Source organism: Apus apus, chromosome 1, assembly GCF_020740795.1.
Source record: "Apus apus isolate bApuApu2 chromosome 1, bApuApu2.pri.cur, whole genome shotgun sequence".
NCBI classification, from domain to species: Eukaryota; Metazoa; Chordata; class Aves; order Apodiformes; family Apodidae; genus Apus; species Apus apus.
The window spans coordinates 192,145,943-192,163,429 of record NC_067282.1 but is presented as its reverse complement, the minus strand read 5'-3'; the positions used below and the strand labels follow the sequence as shown (position 1 = coordinate 192,163,429).

The window sequence follows — 17,487 nt, the reverse complement described above, 5'->3', positions numbered from 1 at the left end:
GCACATACAGACTTTTTTTGAGAGTTATATTTTAGGTATGGAATTGTTATGCTAGAAAAATAATGTCTGTGATCAAGCTGCTCTCTAAAGAGCTCTGTATTTGGTTGCAATCGAGGCCGATGGATGGGCTGAATACCCTTCCTTTTAGACTAAGTAAAAAAGGAACATTAAGTCTTTTACACAACAGCTTTAAAAAACAAAACCAAAACAAACAAACAAAAACACCAAACAGAAAGAAAACCAACCACTCTACTGTCTAAAGCACTTACACACTAAATCCAGTCAGACTGTAAAATATGGGAAGAATTAAGAGTTTTATAAATAACAATTGTGAAATTAAAGGAGTTGTAGGAAACTGCTGCGGCTATATATATGCCTCTGTGTTTTAAGCAGGAAAAAAACAGCAAAAATGCTGTGCCTGTGATCTCAGGAGAGCTGCGTGCAGTTTTTTGGGTGTTGGTTTTTTTGAGCTTTAGGGGGTTGGTTTTTTTAGTGCAGTACTTACTAGACAGACAGTGTCGAAAACATCAGCAAAATAGCTGCTTGTTGTACTTTGTTTCTACTCTGCTCGAGCAAACAGAGCTCTGTTTACATTCTTTGTAAATAAACAGGACTGCACATACACACACACACACACACACAAAATCTCACAATCCTGAAATCATGTAATTCATTTCTCTTCCTGACAGAAGCAACTTGGCAAAGCCTCAAGTATTAGCTAGCTCTTGGGCTCTTACAGTAGAAATAATACATGCCAGGTTTTCTGAATACAGATGTCAGATAGCCAAATACTGGCTCATACATGTTGTGGGTCTGTGGTTTTTTGCCTGCTCAGCTACCCTGCAAAGGAACTGAGCAAACTCTTGATGCTTGCAAGACAAACTGACATGGCCTTCCTGTCCACCTTGGAGACATCACTCCCCTTCTAAACAAGAATTAATGATTGACTTTTGCCTTTGTATACTGGCCCAAGAAATACTGTCCCTGTGCTATCTTACCTTGAATTGGTTTTGCAGCAAGCACACAGGACAAGCTCAGCAGAGTAAAAAACACTACTTGCTTCCAGCCATTGCTGAGTTTTGCCTTTATTAGATACATGAGCCTAACAACTCCAGCAGGTGTAAGTATGAAGCACAGAAAATATATTTAACATCTTGTACGAAGATATCTCACTTTTCCAGAAATACAGGTCTATGAACTGAACAGGACTTACACAGTAGACAAAACTGTGGAATTTCCATGAGAGTGAGAAGTAGTAGCTTAGGAATTGTGCATTTTGTATCCTCAGCTGATCTCAATTTTTTGGACATGTCAGATTACCAAAAATCCAAACAGACCTAGATCCAGTTTTGACAGGTGCTACTAGGCCACTGGGATGCCAGTGTTAGGTTATCTGATTAAAGGCTAATCATAACAGAAACAGTCCAACAAGGATCAGCAGAAAAACAACAGGTAGAGAAACTCTAACAACTTAATCAGTGAAAGTGGAGCACATGAATCAGCTACTTCCAAGACCATCAATTAGACCATATTCCCCCAGTGTGAAACCCACCAAGGTGAGTCAATGCGAAAACTCTCCTCTCAGAAACACCTTAAAAACTGAAGTTTTATTTCCTTAAGGGGTACAGAACTTAAGGGATGCAGGGAGAAATAACATTCTGGGACTGTGAGAATATGCAAGACACTATCAAATGTTATGGGGAAGGTACTAGTGGCAAAAAACAAGAATAAGGTGGATAAGGGAGAAACAAGTATGCAAAAACTGCAGGGAAGATGGATAAACAGGGCAGGGCTGGTGCAAGCAGGTAGCACACTTGTCTGACTGAGCCCTGCCCTTGATCACAACAGTCTACCCTATATTGTCATTAAACCCTATTCCAGTCTTCTTTGTGGATGTGCTTTCTATTCTCAGTGTGTATGTGTGAACTCAAGCCAACTTCAAGCCAGACCAGCCAGCAGGTAGATAAGAGGTCCAAGTACCCGCAACAGGCCTGAGAATGCAAACCTCAGGGGCTCATGGGGTGTGGCCTCAGGTGGCAACAAATGGGGCACACCAATGGGTCAAGTCTTCAGCAACTACATGGACCACTTAAAAACAGCTACAAGGGGGAGACTCATATAGCATATCTGTGAGTTTCTGTGAAAATTCCACTAGTGGATTTCCATGCCAAGGAGCTGGAAAGGAGGAACAGGACTGGGCTGTCCCTGCAGCTCTTGCTTGAGCGCTCTGTGTATGTTTATGTGGGTGCCAATAAAAGCATTGGTTTGAGCCTCTGTTGATTTGGGTGGCCAGCTGCATACGCATTTTCTGTATTTGAGCATGTGTGCATGCACACACACCTACTGGGAATAAGCGCTCAGTCTCTTCACTGACAGACCCCGGGGACACAGAACTGCAGCAGTCTTGGGCTCACCTATTTAATTGTGACAGGAGATGTACCCCTGAGACTCACAGCTCTCCACTTTTGGTTACTTCTAACAACTGACATGGCTAAAAGGACACAAACCTTTAACAAGTTTCTTACCAAAGCTATCAGTAACACTTTGAAGGTGAAGTCTATAAATCTGCCTTAGGTTTGAGTCTGAGGTAGTATAAACCTGCTTAAGTTGTCCTGGCATCTACTGGAACACACTCCATGCTGTTTTGCTAAGTCATTTTGTAAACCACTGAGTATTTAAATGATAGTAAAAAAATGTATTAGCATTCTCAGGCACCATTCTCTTCAACTGGATGTCCTCTGGTTCTTTTAATAGCCCTTGAGATTCCTATGCACTAAACACATTTGAAAGGAATCTTGACCAGATGTTTCCATCTGCTTTCTTTTCAAGCCAGGACTCAGCTGTACACCGTTATAATGCAAGAGTAACACAAATAAAGCAAAAATACAGATGAAACAAAGTAGTTGTAAATTAAATTACAGGAACATAGTTAGTTTGTCTTGGAGAAACCTGTCAACAGATTTTCATTAAGATGCACAGCACTTTTAAATACTAGTGATCTGCATTAAAAAATCATGCACTCTCTGGCAGCATGCTACAGCTGGGGTGCCGAAGGAATAGGGTCTACACTCATTTATCATCTCAGTGATCCACTTCCAGATACCAAGACTACTTGTGAGAAAGACTATTTTTTCTCTTGATCACCAAAAATTTCCTTGTATATTCTGCATTCTTTCACTTCTGTTGTGAAACATAAGTATTCTGAGGAAGGCTCTATCTTTTTTTATTTGGCTTTCTAAACCAGTACTCTGAATTAATTTCCTGGGAAGAAGCCAAGTGAGACTTCCAACTAAGTACATAAAGATTGTTTGTACTCTTATTTATATTACATTAGAATGAAATGCTTTAACTGCAAAAAATGTACTTCAGAATAACTGCGGTCAATCATCTTTTTCATCTCTCTTAGGGAAGTCTTGGTCCAAAGCTGTATTAGTCTGCTTGGAAGCAGACACCTCTCATAGCTAAGACACCAAGCAGCAGTGGCAATTCCTGATTCTCATCATATATGCAGCAGATGTCAGAAAGGCTTTACACTGTCATACTGGGGATGACAAAGTACCACTCTGAAGAAACCAGCATACGTGATCTCCTATGAGAAAAGTCAATCCTTTTATAGAAGAATTCATAAAGAGCAGAGCTAATTCCAAACATCTTCCATTCTAGTTCATGGCATGGAATAAACAGACATTCATAGGTCTGTGGTATGCGGGTATGGCAGGGACTGAATGCTTCTGTGGACAGTGGCCACAGCAGCTGAAGATGACAGACGAGAATCTGCAGGTCCTGATGCTGTATACAGAATAACAAAACAGCTGTCCACTGCAACTCATAGCAATTTCAGATTCCTTTTCCACCTTCACAAAAAAAATCACTGCTGGATATTCCAACACAGTTGTTCAAAAGAAAATAATACTGTCCCTTTATAGTAGTATTAATGACAAAAATCAATTTTTCCAGTTTCTGCCAGAAATACTGCTAATGTTTAAGATTTGACAATGCAAACAAACATGTAGTTTAAAATGACTTTCTGAACTAATGTGGCCTTCTTTCCCTCCCCTGCCCCAAAAAGATCTGCACTACTCTATCCCCATGCACAGCAGTACTCAGCAACAGGACCAGTCCTTGCCTTCTTAGGAAGGCTGGGAACAACCCAGTAGATTTGGGGCATAGGAATTTGCTTCGTGAAAACACAGCACTGAATTCTTAAAATATTTCATGTTACTCCAATGACATTTTACCAAATAAGAAGCAGCTTTAAGAAACCCAACCCCTCCACAGAATTATGCTGCTCCAGATTTTGGAAAAAAGCCTTCAAGATTAACCAGCACAACATTGAAATACAGATGTTTCACAAAACTTTCAAGAGGAGAAAATAGGATTTTTTAGTAAATGAGAGTATCACCAATTTACAGTCATTTGATGTTTTAGCAGACAACAAGTTAAAGTCAGAATTAGGATACATTTATTAATACAGAGGTTATTTAAAGTCCGTTCTGAACATCCTATCAAACACAATGGTCAAAATTTCATACAACCAGAACATATCTACATGGAAGGTGATTCTGATCTTGAATACTTTCCAGCCATGGAAGAAAACCAACCAACCTGTACGACTGACCTAAAGCTATAATCAGACAAGGGAAGCTGTATAAGATAAACTTGGTAAAGAACTGGCACTCGTTCATTTGTAGCATATGCAAGAGGTGGAGCTGCACACGTTTGTTTCATAATTGAACCTTAAAGAGTAAAAAGAGTGAAGCAAAATAAAGGGAGATTCACTTCACTACCCATCTAGTCACAATCAGCAGCATGAGTCTGGAAGGCACCTCAGATGAGATGACTTTCATGTAATAGGCTGAAATAGGTGACAGGCTGAGGGAGCTGGAATTGTTCAGCCTGAAGAAGAGAAGATTCCAGCAGGACCTTATAGCAACCTTCCAGTACCTGCAAGGGGCCTGTAAGAAGGCTGGGGAAGCCCTGTTCACGAGGGCATGTAACAACAGGACAAGGGGAAATGGTTTCAAGCTAGAGAAGGGTAGATTTAGGTTGAATGTTAGGAAAAAGTTCTTTACTATGAGGGTGGTGGAGGCCCCATCCCTGGAGACATTCAAGGTGAGGCTTGATGGGGCTCTGAGCAATCTGTTCTACTGTGAGATGTCCCTGCTTATTGTAGGGGGGTTGGACTACATGACCTGGTCCCTTCCAATCCCAGACATTCTATGATGCTATGATAATAGTGACTGGATTTTGTCAGAATTTACCCAAGCCTAAGGGTGAGTCTTGAAGAAAATACAGAAGCACCTGGGGCAGATACTGGCTCAGGAGTGTAAAATTCCTCAAGACAGAACTAGTAAAAGACCTGGTCACAACATCCTTTGGGCAGAAAAGGTATTTTTTGATCAAATGGAAAGACTGACAGATATCCTTCCAAACTATATGGAAGGATTCACAGCAGTTTCCAAGCTGAGAGATGCTGTCATTTCCTGATAATAAGCTTGTAATACAAAAAATGTGCAAGAAGCTGGAATGCTTAAATTGGCATACATTTGCTTAATCTGTTGTTTCACATTTCTTGGTAACTACATCAATCGCAGATCTATGAAAATACACATGTCGGTAAATGTAGTGAATTATATTAAAGTCTAAATATTTTATTATTCATTTGTAATAATATAAAGTATATAAGGTGAAGACACAGAAAACCACAAATTAATTTATCCTGTCACACAGCACAGTCATCTGGCATAGTTACAATCTATCAGGTAACATTCCATTACTATCTCTCTAGGGGCCTGGACTGGACTGAAGTCATGATTAAGACAGTGATTAGGCAAAAAGTTGCAAGCCATGAAACAGACTGAACTTGTAATACAAAAAGCTTTGCTTGGAATGACCCATTACATTTTCCTTTACGTTCTACCCTGAAATGGAACTGGAATACATGTTTACCTTAGAAAGTATATTGTTCAAGTCCCAGTTTTCAATTTTTTTACATACATGTCCTTTTAGCCATTAGCTGTGTTCTAATCATCACTGGATTGCTTGAATTGGTTTCCAGGGAACAGTTCTCATACAGGAAAATGTCATACAACTTCTCAGCACCTTCAATCTCTCCCTTTCCCCAAGTTCTCCCATTTTATTTCCAACAGCAAGATCTGTGTTTTCAGAAGTTGCATTTGAAACCTCCCTGTAATAAATTTCCCACAAGTAATTAATGATGAAAAGAGAGGAAGGAAGGAAGGAAGGAAGGAAGGAAGGAAGGAAGGAAGGAAGGAAGGAAGGAAGGAAGGAAGGAAGGAAGGAAGGAAGGAAGGAAGGAAGGAAGGAAGGAAGGAAGGAAGGAAGGAAGGAAGGAAGGAAGGAAGGAAGGAAGGAAGGAAGGAAGGAAGGAAGGAAGGAAGGAAGGAAGGAAGGAAGGAAGGAAGGAAGGAAGGAAGGAAGGAAGGAAGGAAGGAAGGAAGGAAGGAAGGAAGGAAGGAAGGAAGGAAGGAAGGAAGGAAGGAAGGAAGGAAGGAAGGAAGGAAGGAAGGAAGGAAGGAAGGAAGGAAGGAAGGAAGGAAGGAAGGAAGGAAGGAAGGAAGGAAGGAAGGAAGGAAGGAAGGAAGGAAGGATAATGCACAGAAGATCATCTGAATGGCAGGGGTATTAATAATACATTTCACTTGTGATTAAATGTCAAAGTCCATTACTTTCTTACATATAACAGAAATTCCAGACACAGAAATAAAAGTCTAATACTAAGAAACAAAATAAACTTCAAACTCTAGATCTTTCCAAAGCCTATTGGTTAACTCATACAGGCACTATCAGCTCTAAAGAGTGCAGGGTCCCCTAAAAAGATCACCTTAAGTGACAAAGCTAATCCACAAGTGGCATCTTCTACATAGGCTATTCTAATTTATTTTTTTCCATGCCAGCAGGATGACATGCTGCAGCATGCCTTGTCTCTACATCCCTTTCATACTCCACCTAAAAGCACTGCACACTAAAATAATGACACTCTGAAACCTTTAGTATGAAAAATACACAAAACACAGGGTTTATTTTTATCCAATTTTTGTAATCTAAAATTAAGTATCTAGTCAAAGAGAGCTATACAGGCACACTGTGACAGAACAGAGTTTTGTGCTGTAATGAAGTGCCTCTATGAACAAATAGCTTAGGGCCCACATTAAGACAGGATGATTTCCTCCCTATTTCTGAGATAAAATAAAACAAATTAGCTTGCTATTTGTAAAAAAAAAGGGGGGAAATATACACTGTCCATTGTTATAATATATTCTTTTAAACAAAACTGAAAAATGCATGACTGCTAAAAATAAATTTAAACTGCCCTTCCACACTTAAAAAAAAGTAAAGCAGGAAAACAGCTACAGATGGTATTCTAAAAACGTGTTTAAAAGTTAGTGGAACTGATTCAATAACTGCATTATCCTGATTAATTATTTTTTGTTTCAATATTAGTTACATAAATAACAATAGTATTACCATCTAATAATGCCCTATTACCTAATCATTATTCCAAAACATTTATCTGACACACAGCAATGTCAGCTCATACTGAATGTTGTGAGCTGACAGTTCTTTCACTTTTAAACGTGCTTTATTTCTGTACTTCATTACAAGTGTCACTTCTGCCTTAGGAGCAGTAGTGCATTCACAATTAAATTACATTTCAAAAGAAAAACACACATACAAAAAAAATCCCAAATGTTCCTAGACCTGAAGGAATCCTTCAGCAGACTAACTTGTTTTGCAATGCCTGTTGTATCAACTAGCACTAGGCCTCTTCTAAACAAGGGAAGCAGACAATACTCAAGTCTCCATCTTTTTTTCTTCCTCCTCATTATTTTAGATTTCTTCCTCCTTTATCCCTGACTGTATTCTTGGCATGATATGATGAAGACACCATGTAAAAGCATTGAAAAATAATTTGCTCAGCAAAGATAAATTACAAAGAGAGAGGGGCATCCATAGCCTAAGGTTAAAAAACAACAAAACAACACCAAAAAAACCCAAACATAACACAAGAGCTGCCCTTAAACCTTGCCTGCACCACCCCAAATACTTTTATCCATTGAATAACACGGACTTTGCTGTACTACTGTAATTTGAAAGTATCTTCCCTTTATAGCTATTTATAAAACCCTCCAAATAATGAAAACTGAATTATACACACACAGGTTACTTCAAGATTGCTCATGAGTGGCTCTTTTTTTTATATATATAAAAAACACAATGAAGCAGAAATGCATTTTAGAGAAACATGCATATGCAGCCTTTGCAGAAAGACAGGAAAAGAGCAGGTCAAATACTTCAGACTTATCAGCCTTGGTAATAACCTTTAGCAGTAAACACCCTGTGGTCAAACTGCATTGCTAAGAAGACATATATTTAGAATGCAAAAACAGAGCTAAAACCACACCAAGTTCTTTTAAAGTATGAAAAACACTATATACATCAGGTTTGCAGTCTAAAGAGTAGAAAGTGATTTAGGTGGAAGAGCTGACTTTTCTCAAAAAGAAAGAGAAACTTGCAAAGTGTTTCACAAAACCCTTAAAGAAAAAAAGAAAATCTGTACAGCTCAAAGGGCTGCCCATACTGCACATGAGAAGACTGCATAACTGACACAACAGAAATGAAAGTAGTTTTGCTTTCTTGGAGGCTTCTTGAAAGGCCATCCTCCTCCATCTGGCTGCTGCTACTTACTTTCTAATGACATTTGCAAGGCTTAAACCAGTAACTTCACAAGCCTCCACTGAAACATAAAGAACATGGGGGTACACAGTAGTTAAATTACTTCTTACTGGATAAAGAAACCAGGTGAGTGTCACATTGTAAGCATACTGTAGGAAAACATTTCCATTTCAAGTATGCTGTACACTTAAAGCTTAGACATCCAAACAAATCAATTCAGTGTAACAAGTTACAGTAGGTTACCTGATCCACTGTAACTGTCCACGTGCACAGGCGCATCCGTTGTTTCCACGGTTACCTTATCAACAAGGAATGTGGACTTTGTCACAGGCTGCTAACACACAAAGGGGCAGCATTAACTACTCAAATTTAGGACGGATAGATGCTGATTTTGTCTGCATAATGAAAACTCCCATTGTACTCCCAAATACAGATATACTATTCCCCTCCATCTGCAACTGCAGTTTTTCTAGGGGAGAGGCAAGAGGAAAGAAGGATGAATCTCACTACAAAAAACAACTCAGGTTTGCATTAATTTACTTTTCAAGGCTGCAACATCTTTGCAACCTTACAGAAGATCCTCAGTAAAAGGGCTCATCTTACTTTCTTGCTAATGTCTCCTAAAAGTGTCTTCAAAACCTATGAACCAACTATCCTAAGAGAATGCTGCAGGATTTATAACATGTTGAGCTTCCTTAACAGGCAAACCATGCATTATTTTCCAGATTTATCCTCATAATTTTTCCCTCTAGGATAGGACAACACACTGAACTTGCCAAGTGAGCAGGAAGACCTAAAAACACTAAATTGTCTTGAAAAAGCAAAGACCAATCAAAGAAACAGGCAAGTAATGGGCTTCTGTTTCATCCTCGCTCTATTCCCCTTTCATCAGGTTTTGTAAATGCACAGTGCACCTCCCTTCCTGCTCTGCAAGTGCTGTCTAGCAGCCTCTGCTAGTGTGGAAAACAAGAAACAAGCCATGCTTCTTTTCACATCGTCCACCTGACATTTCCACCCAAAGAAATCAAGCTTCTCAAAAAGTACAACCACTAGGAGCAAGGGCAAAAATTGATACTAAAAAAAAACATGCAGATATGAATTCCTTTCCTGTGTTTGTCAAAAACATGCATATTTTCATGCCTGTATGGTATGTACACACACTGCAGTTTTGCTATATGGCGGATTAAGGACAGTTTAGCAGTTCAGATGCTCAATACCTTTTTTTTTCCCCCCTTAAAAACATCTTACACAGTAATTTTGAAAGGGCCTTGAAAGGAACTGGCAGCTAATAGGATAGACAGCACTGTTTCATAACAGCTTGCAAAAAAATTCAGTCTATTTTTAGATAGGTGAAAAGAATGTGGTTATTAAAAAAAACCCATTCAGATAATGTATAAAGCTGCTTTCATTTATAACTGACCAAGTAAACCATGCAGCTGATGTGTCAGATCAGTCTCCAGGTGAACAGTACCACAGATTTAAATCCTCAAAATAAATCTATGTGCATATCCAACATTCACATTGTAACCTTTATTGCAAGTTAACACATCATGGTGTTACAATAATCTTACTTTTTAATAAATGGCATTTAAATGGATCTCAGACACATGCATTTTTTTCTAATTGTGTGTCTTAATTCTCTATAGGGACCTATTCATCTAGGACTACCATTAGTTCAACTATGAGCATGTTTTGCTCAAAAACAGGCTGATTAGTTTCAGAGTGCTGTATAACATTCATATTGATAAAATAAATATCTATATTATATACTGAATTCCCCATAGCAATGCCAACAAAAGCCTTTCCAAAAATAAAGTTAACACCTGTTTCCTTTACTATTTTCATTCCATCATTCCCTCTGTTATCACCATCATTTTATTACTCTTGTATGTAAGAATTTTAGGCATCAGGGTGCAACAGAGGTAAACAAGTTAACATTAGCATTTTCTTTTATAATTATTAATTTTGAATAAATAAATACGTAAAATATATCTCAATGCCTTTCTTATATTTCTCCATTTTGGAAAGGTGACTTAACAACTCATTCCCCCCCACCATTTTCTGTATCTCTCATTGCTGATATTTGGTTACACTACAGCTGGTGAAAAGCAATGCAGTTCACTTGTACATATCATACACAAATACACTTATAAAATCAAATTAACTGGCTCATTTTGGGGTTTAAAACTATGCATGCCACACAGCACTCGTTCATTTTGAAGCATGTCTTTTAGCCTGTTTCCTTAAGATAGCTTTTAGTGCATTATCATGTCTTCTATGCTAAGACATTTGATTAAATGTACTTTAGGTAATAATTTCAGCTAAACATACAGTCTGAGTGCTTAAAATGAATAATTACTTTTTTTCCCCCAATATTAACATGGCAAAATAGAACATTCGGATGGCCTAGCCATTTTGGCTGAATACTGTAAATAATTTGGGAAAAAATGGTATTATGGTGTCCTGGATTGAAGCAATTTTGAAAATAAAAATCTCCCCTAAAATTCAGTCGCAAGAAAAACAAGAACTGAGCAGGGCTAGATCATTTAAAATCAACAAAATAATCACCAGGAGGTTATTTTACATCAGAAAACTTAACGTGTATTTAGCACCTTGAAATATTTCTTTAAAAGGGAACAGCTACTTGGAATTGCAATAATCTGATTGACAGATAAAATAATTGCTTTAAAAACACTTCTGAGTCATTTTGTCCTTACCTGCAGGCATGAACCATTACTGCATGCAGCGACTGCTCCATTTCCTAGCACAGACTCGAACAAGGATCACATCTATCTTACAGAATGTGACTAATCGGGGGATTCGCGATTCCTGAGCTACTTTGCAAAGGACACTCCCTTTCCACATAACAGTACATGAAACGCTTCGCCTATCTCCTCCATCTCCTACGCCCCTCGATCGAAAGGAAGCCCGTGCCGCCGCCGAACGGTTTCCCGCAAGACAAGGAGGAGGCGAGCGGAGCAGCCGCGGCGCGGGTGGCAGGACGGGGGGAAGGAGCGAGGGCTGCGCGGGCAGCGCGCCCCGACCCGCCGCGCCGGACCCGCATGCTGCAGCCCGGGGCTCCCCCTCCGCTGGGCGAGCCGCACGAATCACAGACCCGTGTCTCTGCAGAAACGCACGAAGCTCAGCCACAAGGAGCGGGTGGAGGGGTACGGTGCGGTAACCAGCATGCGGCAGGCGGACAATGCGGGGGAGCTCGGCGAGGAGGAGGAGGAGGAGGAGGCAGCCCCGCGCCGCGGCAGCCCCGCCGGACCGCGAGCCGCTCATGCAGCCGGTGCAGCCGTACCTTTCTGAAGAGGACGACTTCTCAGAGTTAACTGACATCAGCAGCTCAATCTTCTGCTTGATTTCTGGAAAAATCAGAAAAGATTCACCACCGAGACCGCCTGCCCTCGCTTTCCAAACTCCTCCGAAGCGCAGGCTCCGGTTTTCTCAGCCCTTTTGTTCGGCAGAGGCCGCAGCGCCGCGCTGCCCGCCGGCCCGGCCCGCGCACATGACCGGGCCCGGCGGCGGGCGGAACCATTCGGCGGGCGGGGCGGGGGGGAAGGCTCCGCTCAGCCGCCGCCGCCGCGGGTCCCGGGCCGGTCCCGCCGCCCCCGCTGCCGGCGGGGCCGCGGGGCTGAGGTGCTGAGGGGAAAGGACCCAAACGGAGGGTGGATGGCACGGTTTATCTTCCCGGTTAGTCACCGAAGCCGCACTGGGCAACCCTCGGAAACCTTCAGATCAAAAGCCCTGAAAAAATATGGCTCTGAATCATTTTTGTCACAAAGAACGAAGTGCTACATCACTACTTGCCGACATGGGCTAGAAATCGGGCACGGAAAACCCCACACGCTTCCCTCGGTTTTATTTTCTTTTTCCTGCCCTGCCTCTGATTTCGTCCCAATAGACTTCGAAAAGTCACATTTCATTCTCTCTCACTGTTTTAATATCCATGAAAGACCCATCTGGCACTTGTAAGGACCAGGCGGAAACACCGCGGGCAGCGCGTCCCGAGCGGCTCCCGAGGGCAGGAGCCCCAGCCCCGGGCGCTGCCACGTGTGGCACAAGATCGAGCCCGAGCAGCACAGAGAGACCGACAAAAAAACCCGGAGCTCCGGGGTCAAGAGGTTTGCGACCCAAAAAAAAGCCCAGAGAAAAATGTCACGAATGTGAGCAACATTTTAAGGTTCTATCCTCGCCAGAGACCGTAGTGCCACCTATAGAAATACTGGTAAGACCTGTGCAACATTTAAGGCTATTTTCACCTGTTAACAACCGATGCAGACCAGCTATTTGGGAATAACCATCCTACAATGGGAGAACTTCAACCTGACGTTCTTTTTCCTCTACACATTACTTAAGATACAACACCTCCAAATTTCTGAAGACAGAAGAAGGAAAAGAAAATAGATTGTTTGTTTGTTTCTTTGAACCTAAATTTTAAATAGGTTACTACTACCTGAATTAGTTTATCATCCCTGTGCTCTGGTGGAAGGGTTCAAGTTAGCAGCGACCATCACCTGGCTAAGCACATGCCCCTTGTTCTTCTTAAAACACACTGACTGGAGAAACCTCCAAGCAGAAACTCAGTTCTTACATCTAAAGTAGATGCTTCTCAGAGCTTTCAAGATACGTCTTTGAAATGTGCCTATGTCCACACCTGGCTCCACTATATGACCTCAAAGACTATGCAAAAATTCCTTTACTGTTGCTCATCCCAGGCAGCAGGTGCTCATCCAGTCACAGCAACCAGGAGACTTCTCTGCCCACCCAGACTCACCTCCCAACACAGGCACTTCAGCTGCCACAGGTTGTCCTGCCTGGCGGCTGGGAAACCTCCCAGGTTCTGGGCAGCTCCAGAGCTGTAGGGTGTTGGAGAATAAGCTTGCTCATCTAGTCTCTTGGACCTCATTACTGAAGCGCACAGCAGTTCTTGTTTAGGCCATGTGCATCTTTCCCTCTGTGCCCCAGGTCTCCAGCTATCCAGAGGGAAGGACAGCATCAACTGAAATCCCTGGGCTACTAGGGGTTAAAAACCAACCCAATGACCTATAATAAAACACTAGCGAGCACCCTTAAACACCAAATTATCTAATTTTGTAGCCAGTGCAGTCTAAAAAAGGCTATTAAGTAAGACTTAGAAAAATGTCTATTAAGTCTGACATAGAGCCAAGTAGTGGCTAAGAACTGAAAACACCAAATATTCACCTGATCACTGAAAGATCCACTCACATGACAGTAAAAAAAATTCCAATGTGATTACAAACTGTTCTGTACTGCATAAAGGTTCAATGAACAGCTTTAATACCCCTTCATTTTCAACTATACAACCACAGTTTTAAGAACAGATTTTTAGAGCAACATATGACATTGGTGTTGATCATCCAAATTATGCAACACATTGGACATATTGTTACATGTTTTAAAGATTGTTTCAAACAAGTAGAAGAAGGCTAACCCTGTAATATTAGGGCTATCATAACACAGTATTTTCCAACGCATTTGTGTTCAAACTGTATGAAGGCAGTGCAAAAGATCAAATAGTCCAAAGGACAGTGGCACAGTGTAATCCAAAACATCCACTGCAGCACTCAACCAGGTATTCAGAACACTGCAGAAATACTTCTTTGAAAGAGACTGCCTTTAATAAAACTCAGGAAAAAAATTACCTTGATCAGTCTCTGAATTTAAGACTACCTTATATTACACAAGTTAAAAGAAAGTACATGTACTTTTTTTCTTAAGGACCAACACACCTACAACTCCTTATGGAGCCTCTCTTCACACTCTGACCCAATATGGTTCAAAAAAAACAGGATGCTTTGCTTCATTACACACGATGATCACATTTCTGGTTTTGGTACTAAAAGCTACACCACAGAAATATATTGTGAGATGGAAAGGACTAAAGGTTAGGGCAGCTTTCTGGAGAAAGCTTATCCCTTTAGTACTCTACGTTTTTTTTTCTCTCTCTTTTTTTAAATTTTTTTTTCCCCTGGGGTGTGAAGGAATGTTAGAAGGCAGCTCTCCCAGTTGCTTACACTCAATTTTGGACTATATAAACAGGTATCAAAGAGGCAGGATTTTATGGTAAAACAAAATCCTGATTCATTCCGTAAGGAAACCCCCAGACAGGCTTTTCAATGGATGCCTAGAAATTACTACATTTAACCTTTATAGCTAACAACACGCTACAAGGTGTTGAAAATAAAATCCAAGATACAAGTTACTTCACTGCCAACGAAGTCCCTGGATGCTCTAAGAGATGCACAAAAACATTTATCTCTGATGGTATGCCAGCACATAATTTAGTTTCACTTTTGGCAACAACGTGACAACAAAGCTTTAATATGGAGATAAGAGAATTTAAATAAAATGAGACGTCAGGAGAAAAAAAGCAATTAGCATAATTAAAGAGTGTTCCGTTCCACGAGCTGGTAAAACTTCTAGCAAAGGTTTTGGGATATTTCTTCCCCCTCTCTGCCTCTCTCCTGTCAATTTGAAATATTTTCTTATCTGGGATTTACCCATCTTTTGTCTCTGCTATGTAGGACTTTTGCAAATGGACCCATTTATTTAATTTTTAAAAGCAAATCTGTACTTTCACACATCCATACTGCACCTCCAAGGTCCAGCTGATACCACCATTATCACTTCTGATACAAAACTGATCATGAAAATAGTATCATCAAAACAAGACAGATGAGTTTTACACTTAAGAGCCTTTCAGGCCATAAGAGAAGAACAGCTGCAGAAACAGCAATGTTACCACTTGTTTATTTTGTTTATTTAGAAATTACATATCCAGAAATCTGAGCTCATTTACAGAATTTATTAGAATATACAAACTGCATCCCAGGTCCAAATAAAAAAGAAAAAACCCTTCAAATGGTGGTTACCCTACCACGCACTCAACCAGCCTTCAGAGCCCAGAAGAATGAACATTACAATAACATTTGTTAAACTCCAACTGGGGAAAAAAAAAAAAAAAAAAAAAAGTTTTATAACCAAGCAGCTCCTCCTGAAGGCCTCTTGGTTAAACCCCCTCCAACCTGACACAAAACTAACACTTCAATTTTTGGTTGAACTCAAGTGCTGCAGCAGAGAGATAAATGCTGGGCTACTCAGGACCAACACCTGTTACAGATTCAGAGAACACCTTTAATGGCTTTTATGAATTAATTAGGTATCTTTCTTGACCAACACACAGACATACACTGAATGTCTGCTTAGGGACCAAGCACTGAAGTTCTCATCGAAGATTTTTGGACTGTCCTAATTTCAGAGGCAACAGAAAGATGGCACTGTAAGTAGAACCACATCCAGAAGAACAGATTGTAACACATTGGCTGAAAAAAAAATATGAAAATGCTTGAAAATTAGTGCCTGCAAATTCAAAATACAGTAAATTTCCCAAGCTACAACATAACAAGAAATTCAGGTATGGGCAGCAGTGTCATTGCCACCAATCCCTCACTCATTCCATGCACTTTATCAGCCCACTTTGAGTAATTTTATGTTGTGTACAGATCAAGTGGCAGACAACTGGCTCTCGTCCAAGACCTGAGTGAAGCAGATACACTAAGTCTGTTAAGCCACACTATTCAAGCTGTGATTGAATGAAAACAAAAAACAAGCTCAGAAAGGCTCTGCACTGCCCAAAATGGCTTCATAATCATCACAGTTTTTAGTTTTTTAAAACAAAGCAAAGCAGAGACTAACCATTTATCTATGATCAGACTTTTTTTTAGCCCAGTTGTCTGTCTCCTCAGAGATGTTCAGATGTAAGTTGTGGGTTAGATCAGAGAAAAAGGCATCAGATGAAGTTAAAACAGGAAGGGATGTCCTTTTAGAGAGGTATTTGTTCTGCCAAAAAAGAGGAGACCAGAGGCTTGGAAAAATGGAAAGGAGAGCACTACTGCTGGTAGTTGCTAAACTAAAAGAGAATTTGTACGAGACCATCATGCCAAATACTCCAAGAAACCTAGTTTCCACAACTAATCTAGAACAAACTACCTCAGAAAGGATAGAGAATCTAGACAAGACAAAGAAGCTATTTTATTTCAATAATGTGAAAGAAAAAGAAATCTGATATGGGAATTGGGAGCCTCTGAGGAAGATACACATAATCTGGAAAAAAAAAAAGAACAGGGGAGCAGGTCTAGCCTGGAGTTTTATTTGTTTTTACGAATAAGAAAAAAAAATCCCAATTCTCCCCACCAAAAAAGTCCTAGTTGCTGCTTAAGCACAGACAGAAAAGTGTGGACAAGGTATATAACACTGCACTAACTGTTCCCTATGACACATGGGTAGCTATCAGAGTCACCACTATTTCAAAATCAACTGACAGAAGTAACTGTTTCACTAAAAACTTAATCATGTCTATTGCAAAACAGTTTATCTCTGTGGTCTACAAAATGTACATCACTCAAGATTAAAATATCTTGCTGATAGTGCATGTATTAAATTCATCCAGGGTAGGGAATCACAGTTACAGAACTTACTAATACAGCTTTTTCTTTTTCTTTTTTGGGAGCAAGGGAAGAGACAAAATGGCAGCTAAAGATAATACCTTTAATTTGTTGCAATGTAAACTTCTGCCATAAAAAATCCCATACGTCCCTTTAAAATTAAACATTATACTAAATAGATGCAAGAAAAATATACTTAGTTTTTAATTAATAAGTAGACTCATCCAAATGATCTGTTAATCTAGCCTGATCATAAACTAGCAGGTTCAGTGCTTTTCTTCCATGTTCTGTGCAGCATATATGTTAGGACACCCGCTCG

At 40.3% G+C, this 17,487-nt stretch overlaps 1 protein-coding gene across 6 annotated transcripts in view; it reads right to left on the bottom strand.

Annotated features, from left to right (window-relative positions):
• Positions 1 to 17,487, bottom strand: part of SRPK2 (SRSF protein kinase 2) — a 136,559-nt gene that overhangs the window by 79,129 nt on the left and 39,943 nt on the right. Inside the window, exon 2 of one of the 6 annotated variants that reach the window (XM_051644114.1) lies at positions 12,002 to 12,065. The exons of 4 other annotated variants lie outside the window; for them this stretch is intronic. In XM_051644114.1, the coding sequence (XP_051500074.1) occupies positions 12,002 to 12,039 (38 nt within the window). In that variant the 5' untranslated portion in view covers positions 12,040 to 12,065. Of the gene's footprint in view, positions 1 to 11,414; positions 11,558 to 12,001; positions 12,066 to 17,487 lie in introns of those variants that run through there. One more of the 6 variants, XM_051644113.1, reaches the window with a different exon arrangement.